The sequence below is a fragment of the Haliotis cracherodii genome, unplaced genomic scaffold, assembly GCF_022045235.1.
Source record: "Haliotis cracherodii isolate W230 unplaced genomic scaffold, xgHalCrac1.p SCAF_13, whole genome shotgun sequence".
NCBI lineage: Eukaryota > Metazoa > Mollusca > Gastropoda > Lepetellida > Haliotidae > Haliotis > Haliotis cracherodii.
Genome location: NW_027266268.1, coordinates 25,407,265 through 25,430,410, shown reverse-complemented (window position 1 = coordinate 25,430,410; position 23,146 = coordinate 25,407,265). Strand labels below are relative to the sequence as shown.

Genomic DNA, 23,146 nt, shown 5'->3' with positions numbered 1-23,146 from the left:
TTATTCCATAAGTAGCTAGTGTAACAAAGGGGCAGTCCTTTCATCTTCCGGGGTCCAGGAGGGGAGCGAAGTGAGTATGCACCCACCCTTTTTTCAGACACCTTACATGTTAACTGTGCCCTTGACGGAGTCACTTCCTGACTGAGGTGTTATGCGTATTCAACCTTTTCAACTCCTTGATCTGCCTCTACTGGGATTTTCATTTAGGGAAGGAATATTATATTTTCATCTGGGGCAAAATAAGTCAAAGGAGTTGAAGTGTTAGATCCTGTGCTAAATACTGATTTTATTGTTGCTTTGAATCTCTTTAAATGTGGATTTTGTAGCATTGGGTCAACTGTTTCAAACAGCTACATTCATTGGTGACTCAAGCTTTGAAGGTAGAAGATGTCCAAAAACAAACAATAATCATAATAATAGCCAATCAGAAGCATGAAGTCTGAGTATACATTTAACGTCCTTATATATACCCACATATCATTGTTGTCACAACTAACTGTACATTTACATTCTAGGACTGGGACGGTTAACTCGGGTACCTGGGTGGGGTGGATACTGAGTAGGACCCGGGTACCCACAGGACTACCCGGACCCGTGGTTAGTCACGCGAGATATTGTTTCATGACAAAAATTAACTCTATGGTTACAGTACAAGTCACTACTTTCTTTCTGACTATGCACCCATTCCTTCGGATTTTTCATATAATTGAATAAAGATATAACTTAATTCAACTTCAGTGTATGAATGACCAGATTGTTTAAAATGTGTATCTAAATATCTAAATTCCAGGGCTATGCAAAAAATGTTCCCAATCGGACATTTTGAGACATCTCCTAAGATCTACAGTGGGTACCCGGGTAGGGTCGGGTAATAGGGGGGTGGGTCCCCGGGTAGTAAATTTGGACTCGTCCCAGCCCTATTACATTCATATGAATAAACATATTGTATTGTATTGCATTGCATTGTATTGTAGTCCCCACTGTATGTTTATGTCAGTGTGTATACCCTAGTGTACACTTGCTGTATCTACACAATGACATGGAGTTGATTCCCATGTTTACAGTATAATTGACAGTATTACGCTCTCTGACAGAGGTATTTCTTATCTCTCACAGTATTAAATACCACTGTCTGGATCATCTTGTGCGGTCTGGGAGAGGTTCTTGTTCTCTCTAACCCCGGGGATCAACAGAAGTTCTGGGTGACTGACTCGGGGAGGAGACTGGACAGGATATGCTTCATACAGTTTTATACCCCTCGGTCACATTTCACAAGGTGTGAGGTGGCAGGTGAAATGGGGTTCAACGTTGCGGTCAAGAGTAATGTACTTGTAGAGCTATGTGCATGTGCATGTCCGTGTCCGTGTGTGTGTGTCCGTGTGTGTGTGTTCGTGTGTGTGCGTGTGTGTGTGCATGCGTGCGAGTGTTTTATTTTTTGCATGCATGTGTGTGGTGTGTGTGTGTGGTTTTGTGTGGTGTGGTTTTGTGTGGTGTGGTGTGGAGTGGTGGTGTGGTGTGGTGTGGTGTGGTGTGGTGTGGTGTGGTGTGGTGTGGTTTTGTGTGTGGTCTGTGTGTGTGCTAGTACTGAGTCTGTACCTATGACAGTCATATACAGCTAGCCCACTGAGATAGGTAACAACAAGTATAAAGTTAATGACCACCAGACCAGTATGTATATCATCCATAACTGTTAAATATGCTGCTCTACCTTTCTGGGTGTGAAGCCCATATTGGTGTCCCCCGCTGTGATATAGCTGGAATTTTGCTAAAACCGGCATAAAACCATACTCACTCACTCACTCACTCCTTTCTGGGTTTCAGTATCTCAAGATGGTGGCTGTACATGAAGATAGAGTGAAGCTCCCTGCTGGCACTATGCTGCAGTACTTACCAATAGAATACATACACTACACAACATTTGAAAGGGATAATCATTTACGTTAGATATATATATTTAGACATACACCTGACGTATTATGAATGAGTGAGTGAGTGAGTGAGTATGGTTTTACGCCGCTTTTAGCAATATTCCAGCAACATCACGGTGGGGGACACCAGAAATGGGCTTCACACATTGTACCCATGTCGGGAATCGAACCCGGGTCTTCGGCGTGGCGAGCGAACGCTTTAACCACTAGGCTACCCGACCGCCCCTGACGTATTATGAGAATCAGTTTTGTGTATCACAGAAAGATAAACATATCCTATCATCAGTGGAGCAGCATGTACATCCATGTTGTATTTATCCACTCCCCATGTTGTGAAGGAGGCGGCAACCATCAACAAGCACCACTCTCCCAGCTTTCCACAACACTCTTCCTACGCTCTCTACTACCTGATAATCTGGCCTGATAAACTCGCACTGTCGCAACTGATCAAGCCTGTAATCCGAAATCCCGGTCACAGTTTTAACAAGCTCAACTGGGTTAGATCTGCTATCTCCTCACATTCAGCATCACTGACTTAATGTACAGGAGTGTTTGATCTTTCCACTGATAATCAGCGAACGTACACTTTATAATGGGACATCCTTTTACTTAAGAACTTGGAAAATTGTTTTTGCTTTGTCAATAATCACATTATTGTCAATATCGCATCTCTAAATTTCATCATAGGATTACCAGCCTTGTCCTAGTATTTGCCCCGAGGCATCCTTGTCAGCTAGTTGCTAAATAGTTTTCTTGGTGTGAAAGATGGTAATCACTAAGTTTACTTCATTAGTAATGAAGATAAATTTACTAGAACACCTCAGTGAACAGTTCATTTATCATGAGAAGTCTTAAGTTGCACCTGCAGATACTTAAAGTGTGGACCAGACCTAGTTTGGCCTCATATAAAATAATGTTTGTTTGTTTGTTGTTTAAACGCCTCACTCAGCAGTATTCCAGCTATATGATGGTGCATGGGTTGCTGAAGACCAACTCTAACCCAGATCTCCACGGGGAGACAAGCATGGGTTGCTGAAGACCAACTCTAATCCAGATCTTCACAGGGGGAGACAAGCATGGGTTGCTGAAGACCAACTCTAAACCAGATCTCCACAGGGGGAGACAAGCATGGGTTGCTGAAGACCAACTCTAACCCGGATCTCCACATGGGGGAGACAAGCATGGGTTGCTGAAGACCAACTCTAATCCAGATCTCCACAGGGGGAGACAAGCATGGGATGCTGAAGACCAACTCTAACCCAGATCTCCATAGGGAGACAAGCATGGGTTGCTGAAGACCAACTCTAATCCGGATGTCATTATGAACAAGTTTCAAATATGTGTCAATTCCGTGAAACACAAAGATATTGATAGAAAGGATATGCAAAAAAAACAACTTTAACTGAAAAGTTGCCAGCTCATGTATCTTGTAAAGACATACCAATACTGACAAACTACGCACAATAAAATGAAGTATTTATTTCAGAACCTGACACAAATCAGCTAAATGCACTCATGGCATAAAATAATCAATGTATCATATTTGATTGACAAAGAGGTCGGAGAGAAATGTTTTGAAGTGAAAAAACCTGGTCACAGAGGTTTCCATATTGTCAACGGCAAATCAAGCTTCAGACAGCATGACTTGGTCTGTGGACTTTTCCCCTCCCGACTGAAGCTTCACCATCAGCATCTACACTCTAACAAATTACATCTACCCACAACGTCAATCCCGTTACCTAACTTTACTAATTAGGTTTGGAAACCTGTCAGTACCGGCGGGCCAAGGGAGAGCCTTTCCTCACGATTCCATTTCTCAAAGTGCCTCAAGTACCATCGCATGCAGTTTGCGGCTAGCAAATTGATCTCAGCCTAATAGATATATGGGTGTGCTTTTACCTGAAAAGGGTCAAAGTATGGAAGGATTTATCGTCTTCCTCGAGACATCACGTTAAGAGTTTGAAGGCATAATTCAGATGAAGTGAATTCATTTGGATCTGCGCCAAACTGTCAACATAGAGACTTGCCAAAATAACTGCAAAAAGCTAGAAGCATAGATATTTGTACATGGCCTAGACTTCATACCAACTAGTTTAGTTTTTCACATGAACATGACCAATTTCACAATGAGGAGTTTTCGAGTGTTCACAGCTTTGTTGGCATTGTGTGAGTGAGTGAGTGAGTGAGTGAGTGAGTGGGTGGGTGGGTGGGTGGGTGGGTGAGTGAGTGAGTGAGTGAGTGAGTGAGTGAGTGAGTTTAACGCTACTTTTAACAGTATTCCAGTTATATCAAGGCATGTCAACTTAATGTGGGAGTGAGTGAGTGAGTGAGTGAATTTAACGCTACTTTTAACAGTATTCCAGTTATATCAAGGCATGTCAACTTAATGTGGGAGGAAAACATGTTTACCACTTTGGTGAAACCCATGAGCACTGGTATGGCACTGACAAAACTAGAAACAATCGTGGCGAACCGGCATTGCACAAGAAACACTAACCCTAAATAAACTTAGCAACGCTCCTTCTCAAAGACTAAGAACATTGAGTAATACTTCCAAACATATGTTTGAGAAATAGAGCTTTTATCTTATATGTTCCGCCATCTTAAATGGAAAAGAAGCATGGTGCATACTTTAAAACATATGCTCTCTTTCCTTACACACATCTATTAAAAATACCACATCACAAGTTTCCAAAGCCATTTTAAGTGTAATACACTTTGCATTCTATAATTACCCTGTTCCTTATTAAACTCAGAACACCGGATCACAGCTTTTTCAGACATACACCAGTCTCTGTCATGAGCTGTGAGGAGTTTCCTCCGAGACAAGGGGAGATAATCTCTAGTGAACCTGTCAAACTAGCTCCAACACTTCCAGGTCTGTGTTTAAAATATGGACTTTTGTTCTATATCGGAACTGTCAAGGTGTATACAGTGCCAAGGGGATAGATTACTTCTGCACTAAACAATGCATTAACTTCTCTAAACACCAAGCCATTAAGTAAAACTGACAAATTCTCTCACATCACTGCAGCAACCATTCCGCATTTAGAACCTACATTTACCAGCTGCACTGGCCTCTGTGTCTGCATGGCCGCCATCACTAAGTTTAGATCCTGGTTTGGGAAAATTTAGCATGAAACATTTTTCGTTTTTCTACACTTTCCAAATGTGCAATAAAAATGATCTTATCTTATCTTTCTGATGACTACATTACTGGTCGTAGTTATATGTCATGTTCACAGACAAATCAAGGTCAGTAACGTAATTATGGCAACATTACTGTAACATGTACGAATTAGTGGCAACACTTTGTTTCGGCTCTAAGCTTTTAACTCATTTCCTGTACAAATCTACCATCAAATAATATTTACACAAGGTTGATGTGGAGGTCTCCAAATCACGGTATATAACTGCCATAGCCTGATTCAGGTTACTGGTATAACATGTATACTACGCAAAAGAAGTTTAAGAACACCCGATTCTTTCATATTGCAAAAGTTAATCTGTCATGGTGTTCTTTAACCTATAGCTTGACCACCATCATATAGCTGGAATATAGCTGAGTGTGGCATTAAACAACAAACAAACAAAACAAACAAACAATAACCGATAGCTTGACATATTAACTACAGTAATATGAAAGAATTGAATATTCTTCTGAATACATCTCTATTCTCCAGGCTCTGCCCAACAATCTCTGTAACCAATTAGACAAAACATGTATTGTAAACTACATTTATAACGAACATGCTTATAATGAACTGAAGGATATAATGAAATGTTTTTTGATCCTGTAATTTTTCTGTATATTGGATGTATACATGCTGGATATATGTTAATAATGAACTAAAGTTATGATGAATTGAAATTAGCGGTCCCTTTGAGTTCGTTATAACCGTAGTTTATTGTATTATCAAAAGTAGGAAATATCAAGTTATACATACTGCATTCATAGAATTTTCATGAATATTTTACCTCTTGCCGCCCTATGGAATCTGCTTGGGCAATAATCGCGACTTATTACTTTCAGGCCTTGACGTATTATATTCATTGATGACCAATAAAACATGCCAAGAGAAAATCAAACAACAAACATTATGGATAGTGAAGATAAGAATCACAGAGGCCGAAATAAAAGACACTGCTATGAATCTTTGTTTTGTGTATTAAAGGATCCATGGCAGCCGTTTGGCATAGGGACCCCCTCCCTGAATGTGAGTGACATGCAGCCAAACTACGATTGATTCCCAGGGTAAAGTATTGAAGAATGAGGAGGAGAGAATGTGTCCACGCTGATCGTGATTCTATGATTCATCAGATGTGACCAATTCAACAAAATTGTCATCATTTTTATCACTGCAGTCGATTAACCTCTGACAACCCCAAGTTTTAAACAAAAGTTTAATGACACTTTGCAGAATGGGAACACCCCAAGGTGCTTTCAAAGGAACAATTCTAGGCAACTTGGGAGTGGGGATGAATTAACACCATGGCCCTTCAACATTACAAGGCTCTTAGCCCAAAACTTCACCCACTTTTTATGAGTTCCATTTGCAGTAAATTTCAATTTTGCACACTTTGTTAAAGAGTGCATAAAGCTGAAGAAAGACAATTCACAATGGCTTTGCTTCACACAAACATTTCATTTAAAGAAGGTGTGAACAGGAAAAGACAAAAAGCCGTTAAGGTCAGCCTTTTTTCAAGGGTTACAGATTTTCAGTGAAACATTTGCTTGGTAGGTCGAAAAACATAAATCAATAAATGCACTTTATAGGATTTTTTTTTCAATTTTTTATTTGGATCGGTAGGGGATGAGATTAAATAATTTACGGGCTGAGATGATCGTAACTCCCACCCTTTAACATAGACTTACAAGGTCTTGGCGCTAAGATAGCTTTGTGAACATGGGCCCTGGTTTGGATCCTTATAAATATATTAAATTCTAATGGCAGCCTTTTATTGTCATTTTTATGTCAAAGCGAACTTTACCATTGATGTTATAAAAAAACCTTGTCATTTTGATTTTGTTTGGTTTTAATTTTTCAAGTCGGCGGATCTGTACACCAAGAAAGAGCCTAAACAAAAAACTAAATAGGTGAATGCTTCCTGCAACAAATCACTCAGGAGGAATCATCTGGAACAAAGGTCTTCATCTTGACTACTTCCTTGTCCAAATCACTAAAATGGAAATATTTTGTCAGACAAAATTTGTGGAGGGTAGTTTGATACGAAGTTTCAGGGGACATAAGAAAACAACTGCACAATAGCTTCTGTTTTTCATTTTGATCTTAATTTGTTTTGAAATGGAATCTGCCTATGTTTTTATCGCAACAGAAACACAACATTGTGTGTAAATGAAATGGAAGTCTCACAAACTATTGTTCATTTTAATCAGTGTGACTTGTCTGAGAAAATTACAGAGCCTCTGGGTTCTAATTAGCTTCAATTGAGTACAAAATCTTTTGCAGAAGAAAGCAGAGAAAAAGATTCATGTGCCAATTAGAAAAATGTAAATTAAATGAAATGGGGTGCAATTTGTGGGTAAAACACTGAATGACTTAAGCCCAGCTCAATCGTAGATTTTAATTCCAAATGAAATGTGACACAGGCCTTATTTGTATGAGTCAGCACATTGTGACATCTTGACATTTGGCTAAGCGATTTTGTCAGATTGTGTTGATTTGCTGGCCTCCAATCACGATATCTCTGCACTGTGATATTGAAAGAGGGCTGGTGAAGAGGACATTATCCTGCAGCCTGCAATACGATATAACTACAATAACCATTAGATAATGTTGAATATGAATATGATATAATAATTCATTTGAAACAGTGACAACACAATGCCAACAGGAGTTGTTTCCCTTGCATCATAACAACCATGTCCCATAGTCTTGATAATGGCTCGTTTTAATATCCAGTTCATAATCTATTCTGCAAAATAAAAAGAAGGAGGTAATTTGCTCTTAGAATTTCAAGTGATATTGAAAATATTACATTTTGACACCCTACTTTGCTACCTACAGATTTTATTTATGAATTCAGTGGAACAATCATACAGCAGTAATTGTTACTATACATACCACCATAAACACGAGTTCGCCTTTTTTACGAACACCTGGTGTCATCACTGATTTTCTGTGATCAATCAATATAATTTTCACAGCTATTTTGCCTTTAATGCCCAATGGAATCTGTTTCAGTGTATGATCGAGACAAGTTGTTCTTTGATATCAATGTATTATATTATAAACAGAGAGACTTCAAATCAAAACTGATGTATTTGTCAATGATCCCCAAAGTTTTTGTAGTGTTGTCGGTATTATCTAAAAGTGAAGCTAGGGTAAAAGGCTGACTGCTTACCATGATAATTAATGGTCATTCCAAGATTCCCTGAAAGTTTAGGTATGTGATAGAGTTTAATGATATTATCACACAAGATCTTCTCTACATCAGAAAATTACCATTTCCAGGATTTAACAAGTCTCGAAAAATGTCTTGAATTTGATCATTATAGTATCCACAGGATGAACCAACCCAGTCAGAAAGAAAGCAAAGAAAATCATGAAATGGCCCTACGCCCTGTTACAAGAATCAGCAATTATAAACACTGAAAAGACTGTCCCTTAATCAGAGATTAGAGGCCAAATCTGAAGCGACTGAAACTCGTTTGCCATTTCATTAACAAACATGATCGACAGCGCTAGTCTGTAAAGGTATCTACATCTCGGTGCCAAGTGGGATTATCACAAGCCACTGAAAGCCGTCTTTTATACCAGGCATTGATCTGCACTCAAATGCTCCGTAATTCTCTATCCCAAAGTTGGGATCAAAATGAGACATCCGATACCCTTGAGGGGTTTAGGGCTGCTAATGGCTACTGTGGTCTTGCAATTCCATTGGCTAATGTCCATCACACTGTCTCTGGCGATATTGATTACTAGTAAAACTATCACCTGGTGCGTTGACAGTTTGAACTTTGGAGGTCAACTTTTATACTTGGATGCTTCATGAGAATTGCAGGAAGGTAATTAAACCGGCAGTGTTATAAAACTTAATCTTGGATGACTCAGTCTGGTATTTTAGAGGGCACTAGAATCAAAAAGTTGTAAAAGCATGCACCAATATTAGGCGGGACATGACACTGGTAGCCGGAATCATCTCATTCCACTGGAAGAATCATCTCATTATGAGATGAGTGAGGGAATGTTGATTTATGCTGCAGTAAGCAATATTTCAGCCATGGAATGGCTATTATCAGATGAGTCTGCAACTAAGGTGGGTGAGTGAGTGAGTCGGGAACTGAACCCAGGTCTTTGGTGTGACGAGCGAATGCTTTAACCGCTAGGCTACCCAACCTCCCTGTCTGCAACTTAAGTGACACAAGATGAACACACATGGTCACAGGACTTCCACACTGGTGCCTGCAGTATTCCACACCAGTCCCTAGTGTTGTAGTGTAGTATTCACATAGAGCTCCACACGTTCAAAATACCATTTCCCTTTTGTAGGAATAGTGAAGAGACCAAATGAGTGATCAAATTCCTAAAATGCAAGAATAATTTAAACATAATGATGCCATTGATGATGATGATGATGATGATGATGACTTTTGTGATGATATTGGTGATGAGCAATGAGCAGTTATGATGCTAATGAATGACTGGGATTGCGATGATAATGATAATTGTGGCGATGAGTGAGTAAGTATTGTTTTTCACCGCTTTTAGCAATATTCCAGCAATATCATGGCAGGGACACCAGAAATGGGCTTCACCCATTGTGAATATGTGGGGAATTGAACCTGGGCCTTCAGCGTGATGACATTGGTGCAGAGCAATGTTCATTCTTGATTAGATTGGAGATGACGTTGATGATGGAGATGATGATAAAAATGATGATGTGATGATGAAAATGTTGAAGACAATGATGATAGTGGAGATGTTGATGATGATGATGATGATGATGACATTGATGAAGATAACGAGTGAATGAGCTTAAAGCCGCATCAGCAATCGTGCAGCTATTCTCGGCTGCTGCTGCTGCTGCTGCTGAAGATGAAGATGAAGGCGACGATGATGATGATGATGATGATGATGACCGCGATGATGATGGAGATAATCACAGTTGCACTGAAGATGATTATACCAGGTTTCGATGTAATTTGTTGTAATTTAAACAAGATCCAATTCCTTGTGCATATGTTTCTTGTATGTTGTTTGAAACCATGATGCCCTAACCAGCAGATCCTACTGCTTTGTGTCAGCTGTTGTTGATGGAATCTAAACTATGTTAAACTGGGGGGTCGGATATGTAAAAAACACCAGCATAAACTGAAGAGAACAGACATATCAATGCGCTACCACACATAGTAGTGTCTTTTAACTTTTAACAAAATTCAGAATTGGTCCCAAACAAGTGTGGCATGTATTGCTTATTATTTATTACATATTAAACCTTGGTGATGATGTTATACTAATCAACATTTCCTAAGGACCAAAATAGTCATCTTCAGTTAAAGGAGCGATTCTTAGAAAATGTTAAATAGTATATAGTAAATAAAACATGACAAATAATCAGAATTGGCCTAAAACAAGTGTGGCATGAATTGCTTATTTTATTTATTAGATATGAAACCTACACGTGGTAACTGTTATACTGCTAAGGATCAAAATAGTCATTTTTAGACAAAGAATATCCTTAGCAAAAATTGATTAGTGGATATTAAATAAAAGATTACAAGATAATTATTCTTGTGTCTGTCGAACAAGGAACTGCAGCTGAAACTAGCTCCTCGATATACATAAAATCATGGCTGCAATAACTTCTACATCACGACATGGTGCGAACACTATCCACTAATGCTGATGAGACAAGATGACACACAGAGTTTGAAGCAAATACACTAGTGTAACCACTGCCTCAAGCCTAGGCGACCGCCTCCGTGGTCCTGTGGTAGAGCGTCTGCCCGGAGAGCGGAAGGTCCAGGGTTCGATCCCGGGCCGCGTCATACAAAAAGACGTTAAAAGATTGTACTTGTTGATACCCTGTCTGGCGCTCGGCATTAAGGGGCTAAAACAAGGACTGGTCGGCTCGGAGTCAGTATACTGTGTCTGAGTGGGGTATTCATGTTAAACTGCGGCATGGTATCTCAGTGAGCTAGCACTATAAATCGGCATCAGTCCGGACTAGTACAAGCAGCCACACACACACATACACGTGCATGCACGTCGCTATATAAGTGCAATAATCTTGGACGCGACGTTAAACCCAATTTCACCTCACCTCAAGCCTAGGCACCTTCTGAATCATACATGTAAATAAGGTGTTGGACAATGTGGCATTTTTTATTCTCCTGCTGGAGGTGAGATGAGTCACACCTACACACTGACACCGCCTCCCTATAGAATATCAATATTTCATCACTGACCAGCCAGGTAGCTCGGCCCAGATACATGGCCAATAATTGTATTCATATTGTATTCTTCATCCGACCATGCAGCTTTCCAATGTGCCTTTTGTCTGCCATGTGCTTAGTTGCAGTTTGAAAGGACTCATACTCTTCCCCTTCCACAGTTGTGATTATTTTACTGATTAATTACACCAGGTTATCTTGTACTTGTACAATCTCTGCTCTTGAAACTTAATGTTAGGTTTAACATAGGATGTCTGATAATGCTGGCTATTCTTCACGTTCAAACTCAATGTATATGTGGGATTTGCTTGTATGTTTCTGATTGCTGGGTTAATTTATGCCAAATTTTCTCCTTTTCCCTAGATGAAAAGAAACTCCAAAAAAAAGCATACAGGGGTTTCCTATAGTCTCATAAACATCATGTCTGTTCTCCGGGCGGTGGGGTAGCCTAGTGGTTAAGCATTTGCTCATCACGCCAAAGACCCAGGTTCGAGTTCCGACATGGGTACAGTGCGTGAAGCCCATTTCTGGTGTCCCCTGCCGTGATATTGCTGAAATATTGCTAAAAGCGGCGTAAAACCTCACTCACTCACTAACTCTGGGTCCCACACATGTCCTTCCCTGGGGCACATCACGGAATCTCGATGCTGTTAAATCTAGTTTCCAGCTCAACTGAGACTAAATGACATGAAGGGAATGGGAGGAAATCCACAACCTCTCAGGAAGACCTCAGGGAGATAGATTGCACGTAATTCCTGCTCCATTAGCCTCCTGTGAAACCAATGTCACCAATGACCTTGAACCTCCTTGTTTGTCTGTTGAGGCACTCGGGAACAGTGTCCAATAATTTAAACTCTTGGCCTACCTACAGCTCAATATTTTTGTTATTCATAATTACAATTGAAAATAGCTTGAGGCATTGAGAGCCTAACAAACCTATTCTGAAGATAGCAACAGTGTTCATCTGACTTCTGATTCTTGTGCGAGACTGGACAAAATAGTCACTGATTTCCTATGATAACTCCCGGCCATTTCAAATCCATTGAATTGGGATGTTTTTCTGTGTAAAACAATTTGGGTCCTCACTATGACCTCAAATGCCACCATCTTTGCTTCCTCACTCGCTCCACCAATCCAGCATGGTTTAACACCTCGGTGTCTCTAATTGGTCAATAATTGACCAATCGTAATTCTAACTTGTCATCATGGCAAGGCAACTGTTCTTTGTCCTTTTTTTCAAAAGGTCATTGTATTTTTCTTGGCTTTGAAGCGAATGCTTTGAAGTAGGAAGCAGATATTTAAAATGATTGTTCATATTCATGAGAACTAATTGCTTTAGATCAGGAAAAGCAAAAGTGAAAATTTGACACATTCATTTTTCTTCCAATTCTCAAGTGTTGTATCCCTGGTAACACGCCTTCAAACAAAACAAGTTTCATGTCTTGTTGAGAAATGTGTCATTAAGATCCTCTCGAGAAATAAACGACATTCTTAATATCAGTCAGAGATGACATCAAACACAAAATCTCTTGGCCCTGTGAGATTTCTGTCACCTAATTCAATTAATGCCATGCATTTCAATAAATTGCCCTGAGTAATTGCTGTTCCTGTAATTTGGGAAGATTTTCTTTTGTCTTGCATGCTGGCCAATTCAAACAACAGACAGAGTCATGCTGATACTCCTTATATAATTACAGTTTCATTTAACATACCATTTTCATCAGCGTGAAACATGACTGATGAGGGTTCGTAGTTCACCTTTCTTTTTATACAAAACAAAAATGTACGCACTACATTAACACTACTTTGAAAATATCATACAGCAATCCATATTGCAACAATGGTTTTAAATAGTTGAATGAAATAAATATGGACATGTTTGCAAAAGTATTTTCAACACTGAGTTGATCCAATTTGCAGGCACGCTGAAAGTATCGGAATGGCAGCCATTGGTGCTGCATTGTCCGACTGCATTGAAGAAGCAATTACTGAGTAGAATCGATATTGGCCTAAGGTAGGGCTTAATGACAGTGACAGGCTCGGGTCAATATTGCACAGATGAAAACGGAAGACGTAGAATTGATCGAAGATCCGGATTGGAGGAGAAGGTAAGTCCAGGAGAGCAAGGGCAGAGAACTCTGTAGCTACCATTGATTTATCCTGACTGGAGTGCTGGTACCTGCTTCCTTTGGCCATTGTGAACAATAGGTCATGTCTTTACCATGTTGAGGGAGGCATATATGAACATTGGTGATTTCCATCAATCCTATTGTCTGTCCGTCAGTTTGTCTTTCTTTCAACTTGAAAGGAAGACTAATAAAAGGGATTTCTGAAACTTTGCAAAATGTCTTCAGAAAAAGAAAACGCGTCTTGTTTGATTTACTGAAATCATATCGCGATTGATTGATTTATTGAAATGATATCATTAATGTCATGGCCCTTGCATTTCTTTAATCTCATTATCAGCAAAAAAGCATAACTATTGTAGATTCAGTAAACTATGGTTTTAACGAACTCAAAGAGACCCCTGATATTAGTTTGTTACAACCGTAGTTTGTTATAAGCATATGTAAAGCACATACACAGTAAAAAACGGATGGGACCTGAAACAATTTGTTATATGTGTTGTTTTGTTATAAGTGTGTTCGATATAAAAGTATTTACTGTATTGAAATTTAACTTTTTTATTGGGGGTGTCCAACATGTTTAAAATACAGTGTTGAAACAATGGACACAGGTTCCTACTTGTCTGACAATTTAACAGCTTGAAGAGGTCTGGCATGGTATTTCTACTCGCATTAATAAACCTGGAGAAGGAGCAGGTTAGATTTCAAGATGAAGCATATGTTCTTTGAACAGAATCAGTTCCATCTCTTGAGACGAACATGTATTCCCTGCAGCGAAGGGTGTCATCAAGGGGAGGTAATCCTACATCACTTGACCTTCCATCAACTATCACTGCACTTCAAAGGATTAGGCCAGTTGACAGAAATGTCAATACCTAGACACTCAAGACCAAAAGTCCAATAATTCTAACATGGCCTGATCACGAGGAAACAGCCCCAGCTTTGCGAGGTACAAGAGATGTCTATTAGTTTGCCCCTGAGAGTAGTTAGACCAAGAAAAACAACAAGATTTCACCTCCTTAATTACAACAGCAGCAACCTTTGATCTCAGTCTCACCCCTGTCGCCCTGAAAAATCAATGGCCAGTAAAGAGTGGCCTCTCTTGCACCTTATTCTCCAGGATTAATGAAGAAAAAGAAAATTCATTTGTCGTAATGACTTTTTCTCAACTGCATTACCATCACACAAATGAACTTTACTGTACGGAGGACAGATCTTGAATCATCTGTTTCTTTATAATTAATGGGCCATTGAGAAGGGCAATGGTGCACACATAGCTATTTTCTTACAAAAAGTGTATTTGACCCACGGAATCAATCCAGGTCCTTCTGTTGTAGTCTGGAGATGTCAGCACTTCCTGTGAATATGGCAGGTGTGGCATCGGAGTGTGTGACTAATTGCTTGTGGGCTTACTTGCCCTTAGGGGTCTAGAACTTTCTCCCAACTAGGTAGTCAGTATTGTAAAATGGAAATCTGTATGAATTAATTCTGAGATTTTTGGACAGCATCTGTGAGGTGAGAACACTGATATATAACTCTCTGTGTGTCTGTCTCTGTGTCAGTGTGTGTCTGTCTGTGTGTCTGTAGGATAACCTTTAAAGTACCACCTTTAAGATCTTTTGGTGCGATGCGTCCGGGGATCGAACATTCCGCACACTCTATCCACTAGAACCACGGATGAGGTCAGATAGTGTCTGATACTGGAAAACTATCTCAGTGAATCATGTCACACCATCTTTACACAGCACCCAAATTCTGTTAATCTCAGGATACCTGTGTATGTGTGAGGCCAAATGGTGATAGCTAGTGCCTAGCATGTAGTGTTCCTTGATGTCTGGCAAAACAACATATCACTTAAGGAAGAACATTTACGGATGTCAACATTTTTATTATGAGGAACAATATTTTGGGGGGCGGTTGGGTAGCCTAGTGGTTAAAGCGTTTGCTCGTCATGCCGAAGACCCGAGTTCGATTCCCGACATGGGTACAATGTGTGAAGCCCATTTGTGGTGTTCCCTGCCGTGATATTGCTGGAATATTGCTAAAAGGGGCATAAAACCATATTCACTCACTCACTCAATATTTCGGAGTATGTACTTACTTATACTTACACCTTCATCAGGTGAATGAAACATAGCGTTCCTCATAATAAGGAAGTTGACATCCATAAATTCTCTTCCATATGTGTATCACTTCTAAATGCCTTTCAAAGAATTAACATGGCCCTTACCTTTCCATTTCCAAATCGACCTTGTGTTTCCACCATGGTAATGACCATTAGTTTTCCAAGGTCAATCTGCAAGTACTCGTAAACATCTTTGGTAATGGCTAATGTAGGACACCAGGCACCGCCCTTTCTTTCTGTTCGTATCCTGAAAAATACAAAAGACAAAATTAGTCTTGTTTTGAAACAAAGGCTAAACAGATATATTAGATCGATGCTCATGACGTCAATCACCAGACTGTTTGGTCCAGACTAGATTATTTAAAGACTGCCGTCACATAGCTGGAATTTTGAATGCTGCATTAACAACAAACAAACAAAACATGTTCTACGTACAATGCACAGTCACTGTCAACTACTTCCTCAGATCTTCGAACGCATGAGTGCACTGCACTGAAACAATAGGTTCGCTGTTGATGGCATACACAGACCCCCAGCGCCATTATCAATATTGCATTATGTTTTATGGCAGCAGCCAGTTCATACAGAGCTATTATTTCCTACAAACACAAACTTTGTTTTACATATAACACACTGTATGTTTTAGACAGCTATCTCTCTTCTATGTTTTCTTACCACACTAGTTCAAAGCCATGATGTTGTAAACACATTCTAACAAAGCATGGCATGGGCCATTACTTCCATGTCTGCTTTATCACAAGTACCCAGTCTTTGAGATTGATCATTTCTAAAATGTTTAGATAGTATGTGTATAAACACACATAATCCACACTAAATGCCCAAAGGACCTGTGATACGTGAACCTGTATTTTACAAGGTACATCCTCTTGTTTTTTCCTGTCAGGCCTTGCTTTCAATTTTCCATTTCAGTACCTGTAGTCTCTCTATCCCCTCATTAATTTTTCTTCCCTAAGGCAGTAACTCACACCTCCCCGGTGTATAACCCTGAAATATTTACTATACCTGTGATAACAAAACATGATCATCACAGTCCAATCATGTCATTATCAAACGGAAACACAACTGTGTTAAGTCTTGGATTATCTCCCCTTGGGCTAACTACTTTTGACTAAAGAAAATCAAGCCTGTATGTTGCCCACGTTTAATAGGTAAGGTTTTGTCAAATGTTGGCTTGAGTTACATGAAGGCAATTGTGCTAAGTATATCAATGACATGACATCAACGAAGCATGAAAATGACAGCATTTGAAGTCCATGAACCAGAACCTATAGGGTTGCAACTGATACTGGGTTTGCATGATGGGTGGGTGGGATGGAGGTAGAAAGGGGTCGGATACAACTTTACAGGGATGAAGGGTGAAATTAGAACACTCCCCCTCCCACATCTCTTAGGGAGCAACAATTTGGGGCCTGGATTTTTTATTTGAGATGACCATTATTTTTTTTAATGTTTAGGAGCTCCGTTATTTTTTCCAACATAAACAGAAGTTCAATTATTATTTTTAATAAATAAAAATAACAAAATGTTCTCTTTGGACGCTTGACTGCAAGAAAAGGGGACATTATTTTTTCCTCTACAATGTGAGTTATTTGTAAAAAGTGTCCAGTGATAGACACTGTGAAGAATGTTCAACACTTGGGGTACGATGACATGCAAGTAACCGAGTCTGTGACCCAATCCAATTGGTCACCCACACAATCAGCAGAGGTTGCTGGAACCAATCCAAGATGGAATTCCAACAATATGCATTCAAAGAAAGTTTTCATAAAAGGGTCTATCCTATGAACAAATAATACTGTGCAAATGTATTTTGTTGAAATATGGACAATACAATCCACATGCTTATTGTTTGCCTAAAGTATGAAATGTGTTTTCAATCACACAGTGATCTGAGCAAAGGAAAATATTTTAGAATTACATTGTTAGTTGATGATTGAACATAGGTGAGTAGGTTAATGGTGGTGTGAACGTTTGATGTGCACGTGCACCATACATAAGTGTCAACAAATCCTTTTGGAAAACAAGGCGAGCTAACAATGCTGACTATATGCCATCACAGATGCAAGAGGTCGTCGAAAACGAGAAACTACAAATGTGCGACAGGAAACCCACAAATGGAATACAAGAAATGTCACATTTTATTTTACTCCAAAAATAAAGCAGAGGCTGTTGCCTAGTGAAGACCGTCTTTCGACAGTATTCGTAGTGCAGACGACAGGGTATTAGAGGCTATCAACAATATTGGATGTCTACCACAGCCTTGGCAGCATAACAATCTATTATTTCTTTCCTAAGCCTATAAATATTTCAGGACTGAAGCAATAGGAAGTAGCCATATTATTTAATATTCAGCATTTCATATATAGCAAGTTTGCATATTTTTCATATAAACATTTTGCTTTTTCGAATTTGCACTTCTTTAGACTCAAGATCATCATTTCCTAGGTGGGCCGCTGTGTAGAGTTGTGAACCTATAATCGAGAGTTTGAATCCAGGTTCGCCCCGATTATGTTTCTAGGTTTGTCAGCACCATCCCCTTCTGGTGAGTGGTAAACGTCTAATACCTGCATCACTTCAGGCTTTCCTCCTACATTAAACTGGTATGAGTGATATAACTGGAATACTGTTCAAAGCGGCGTTAAACCAATCTCACTCACTCATTTCTGGGTTTAACTCAAACAATTATTGCAGAATGAGACTACAATGTATATATATATTTCCTAACTCTTCTGTATAAGCAGGACTCTGTTTGTGTAGCCCAGCTTGTGACTACAGGGTAGTGAATACCATCATTAAGGACAAAACCAGACAGTTCTCAGAATGAGACAGACCCTCATCCCCTCATATCCTTTCATCACTTCGGTACAGGACATTCTTGAGACTCTTCCGAAATAAAGTCCAGAAACTACCACCTGCAGCAGTAATTTCTATTCTCTAACGCTAAAGAACCCCATTAATGTCATGTGCTATTGACGCATCAACCAGCTTACACCTTTCAACCTGAGCCTCTGTCCAAAGCAATTACCCAGCATTCATTAGAGGAACATCCTGAGTCACAAGAAGAAATAGTGGCTGGAAGAAATGTCCAACACACGACATCAGGGAAGTTGCACAAGCTGTTTTTGCTTTGATGTGAGGGCCATCCTCAAAGGACCAAAACATGCCTTTGTGGAACTAGCAATATTTCGGGCGATCTTTGACCAGGCATTCTGCCTCTTCAACATGTTTCAAGGAAGTTCTTCAGACAAGTACCGTTATTTTCTCAAAAGTTCTTTTCATGTTAATATGGTTTGAGGTGCTTACAGCTGTGATTAGGTCGGTGATAGTCCTGATTACTCATTGACATTCACAGAAGGATCTCGGAACCAATAAGGAACATTTATTATAAGGAGATTTGGAGCTTAGATATGAAGGATGTGTGCATATTCCAACACATAATCATCATCAATATTTTTAACCTATTAATTTACACCTGGTGTCATCACTATTGGACAGAGATTCATTAAGTAAAAGCTACTCTTGCCCTATTCATAAGTTTGTTTTGTTTGTTTGTTTGTTGTTTAACACTGCACTCCGCAATATTCCAGCTATTTGACAGTGGTCTGTTAATAATCGAATCTGGACAGACAATCTAGAGACTGATATCATCAGCATCAATCCATGCAATTGGGATATGATGACATGCATCATTTGTGTGTTTGTTTGTTGTGTAACACCAGACTCAGCAATATTGCAGGTATATGCTGAGTGCAGCATTAAACAACAAACAAACAAACAAACCATAGTTAGATATAAAGTGGACACTTAAGTACAAGGTGAAACTCATCTTCAGTATCACTGGTTATACATATACTTTCTTGAAAACCCAACTGAAAACATTCCTAATGTGCATCCCAACCTGGAACTGCCTTATGCAGGTTCAAATCATATTAGGTTTGACATGAACACACGCCATGCTTTTTCTCCATGATGTAGTTCCTCAGACCTGTACAGTATTACTTACTCTAAGAAGTCAACTTCCCTTAGCAATTCTTTGGCAACAATGGCTGCGCTTCAAGAATCAATACCGAACCAGCCCCTCGACCAGAGTTGTGCCTCAAATATACGCATCTGATCACAAAATCAATACTGTGAAAGTGCCAGCGTGCGAACCGCGAGTTTTAATGTGTACATTTTCAACTCAGCAGCGCATTGTTGAAAGCTAGTGCTTAAGGGCATGAAATTAATCTTCCAAGATCAATGTCTCATTCAGAGATAGATTGTATACGGCTTTGAACATTGTTATTACTCAAAAATAACTAAGCGCAAAAAAGAAATACCCTACAGAGAAACTGTATTATATCGGATTCAGACTTGCAGAAAGTTTCTATCAACTTCCTGCCAGTTAATGAGAGTTTGTTTTTTTAACACTTTATTCTTTCACAAACTTTTCATTTAGTTACAAGAACATCTGCAAGCTCAAATTTAAATCTATTTTCTCAAAATATATATTTTATTTGGAATAATGTTTTAGGTCATAATTTCAACAGAAGAAATAATCTATTTTTGCAAATGAAATCACAGATTTCAACAAACCCTTACTGACTCATACCGGTTGAGTCTTCTTTGAGATCAGGTGCACTTAAATTGGTTTGTTTAACGTTTCAAAAACTCATTAATCACATGCACACAGCTAATGTGCAATTGGTACAACAGAAACTAGAAAGAAACGTTGAAGAACCTGTCTACCTGTAGTCAGTCCCACAGTCCCTAAATCATGTTATTTTCCCTTCTGCCCAGCCCTTACTGTAATGCCCTAAATGAACCAAGTCTAGATTTTCCACAGTCAGTCTCTCAGTCCCTGAACCATGTTATTTTCCCTTCTGCCCAGCCTTTTCAGTAATGCTATGTCCCTAAATGAACCAAGTCTAGATTTGCCACAGTCAGTCTCTCAGTCCCTGAACCATGTTATTTTCCCTTCCACCCAACCCTTACTGTAATGCCGTAGCCCTAAATGGAAAAAGTCTTGATTTTCCAGAGATTCTGAAAACCCATCTCATTGGGGATCCATTTTAATTTAAATGTAGCTGCTTGTTTCTATCAAAATTATAAATTTACAGAGACCAAGCGTTAGTCTACACTACCAGTGATTGCATGCCCCTTTTATGTTATCCAGTGCAAACCATGGAAAGCCCCAAGCTTCTCAGACATTAAACTGGTTTATCCTTCACAGATTTGTCTCACAACACTTCACACAATCGGAATTCATGTTTACAGTTTTCCATGTGATGGGATAAACATCAGCGATACAAAGATAGGTTAGTAAAGAGAAACACTTATTCCCAGCCAACAACAGCAATCACATCACTATGAATGTTCTGAAGCCATCATAATTTGTCCATTGCTTGTAAATTCTAAAAGGTCCCTCTTCCGAGAAGTAATTTTAGCATCATAAAAAGTCCCTCATCTCCTATCAAAATCAGTAGGTCTGGAAAGGGTTGAAAGCTCAAAGGGTGTTCAGTGCCTCCATTCTCATCACCAGTCTTCATAAATCACACAATTCAGTTTTCAGCTGGTTTTATGTCAACTACAGATGAATAAAGCAGGTGTTATCTAAAGTTTGTTTGTTTGTTTGTTTAACACCATACTCAGCAATATTCCAGCTATATGATGGCGGTCTGTGTTTATCAAGTCTGGACCCGACAATCCAGTGATTGACATCATGAGCATCGATCCACGCAAACGGGATACAATGCCATGCATAAACCAAGTCAGCGAGCCTGACCACCCGATCCCATTAGTAGCCTCTCACGACAAGCATAGTCACCTTTTACAGCAAGTAGGGGTTGCTGAGGACCTATTCTACCACGGATCTTCATGTGTCTGCTTCTAATGACAGCATGGGTTGCTGAAGACCTATTCTACCACGGATCTTCATGTGTCTGCTTCTAATGACAAGTATGGGTTGCTGAGGACCAATTCTACCCCAGATTTTCATGGGTCTGCCTCTAATGACAAGCATGGGTTGATGAAGACCAATTCTACCCTGGATCTTCAAGGGTCTGCCTCTAATGACAGCATGGGTTGATGAAGACCAATTCTACCCCGGATCTTCAAGGGTCTGCCTCTAATGACAAGCATGGGTTGATGAAGACCAATTCTACCCTGGATCTTCAAGGGTCTGCCCCTTGCGACATGCATCGGTTGCTGAAGATCAATTCTAACCTGGATCTTCTGTAGGTTTTGTATCCCCAAGTTCTTTCTATTTCAAACCTTGTTGTTGATTTGTAACAAACCAACCAACCAACCAACCAAACCAACACCTAATACTGCATCCAAATGTCACAGTGTCCTCCCACCAACTTTGATCAGCAGAACAACATCCAAGACAGTATCAACCCTCTTTATCCAATATCCTGATGTTGAAACAAGAGAAACTATCAAGCCCATCATGCACCACCCACACATTATCAATCTTGTCCATGGTCCGCAGGAAATCATCCTGGATGCCAGCGTATTCCACAGATGGGATGTTATAGCCCATGTAACACGAATAATGGAAAATAGCATTATTATCAAATGATATCACAAATATGAAAAAGTTTTGAGCCATTTATTTCCAATTACGTTCTTGTTTTCTGCCCAAGTTCACACAATGACCTGACGTAATGTTCATGGTAGCAAATGTTGAATATAACATGGATCTTTATGTGAGAGTACCACTCCAATACATTCATTAGAACAAAATCATCCCCTTCCTGTGGCCAAGTCAATAAAATTTGGTTGCTGATTTAAACAGAACCCTAAAAGGGTACGAGTGTGATGGAATTATACTACTTTCCTAACTACTGCCTCTAACTACATATAAATACCCCATTAAAATCAGTGATCGGAAGGTCACAAATGGCAAATCGTATTGCCATACAGGGCATTAGCATATGTTAGGGATGAAGGCGCCTTAATTTTGTCACCCTGCGAAGATGGAGAAAGTTTATGAGTCCCTGTTGGATAATCAAATCTCGTTTGTTGAAGGAAGTCTTGAGATGTATGTATTTGAAGGCAACTCAACACAAAGACTGGAGTTAATCAAGAATGGTGTAATTTATTCCAAGATGGGGGGGATGTGGAGACGGAGCTGATTGTCTGAGGCAATATGGCCATGATGATCTTATTTCAGAACACAGATGGTAAAAGATATATTGGGTACTGACACAGATCATGAAGAATTATTTAGTGATTTGGTAGCAGAAGTCATGAATTATTCAAAAGACACGGACATAACCACAATACAAAACTTGTAAATGAAACGTCTGCTATTGAGTGTTGCCTGTTTACATGTTTACCATTAACACTGATTCAGGAAAATATGGCCATACCTATGCCAATTTATTGTGAATTAAATATTTGATATCAATAACTTTATAAGTTGCATAGACTTAAGACTTTTGGTCATACATAGGATGTTAGCTGGTTGATATCTGATAATGGGAAGGCATCTGGTGTCTGCAAACTCCAATAGAACCACTGACAGTTGAGTGGCGAACAATGC

General features: G+C 39.4%; 1 protein-coding gene across 2 annotated transcripts in view; it reads right to left on the bottom strand.

Moving 5' to 3' along the window:
- The window catches only part of LOC139459799 (discoidin domain-containing receptor 2-like), a 159,488-nt gene that overhangs the window by 39,570 nt on the left and 96,772 nt on the right, over positions 1–23,146 (bottom strand). For both annotated transcript variants that reach the window (XM_071241478.1, XM_071241480.1), the window contains exon 3: positions 15,703–15,844. In XM_071241478.1, coding sequence (XP_071097579.1) covers positions 15,703–15,844 — 142 coding nt within the window. The remainder of the gene's footprint in view (positions 1–15,702; positions 15,845–23,146) is intronic.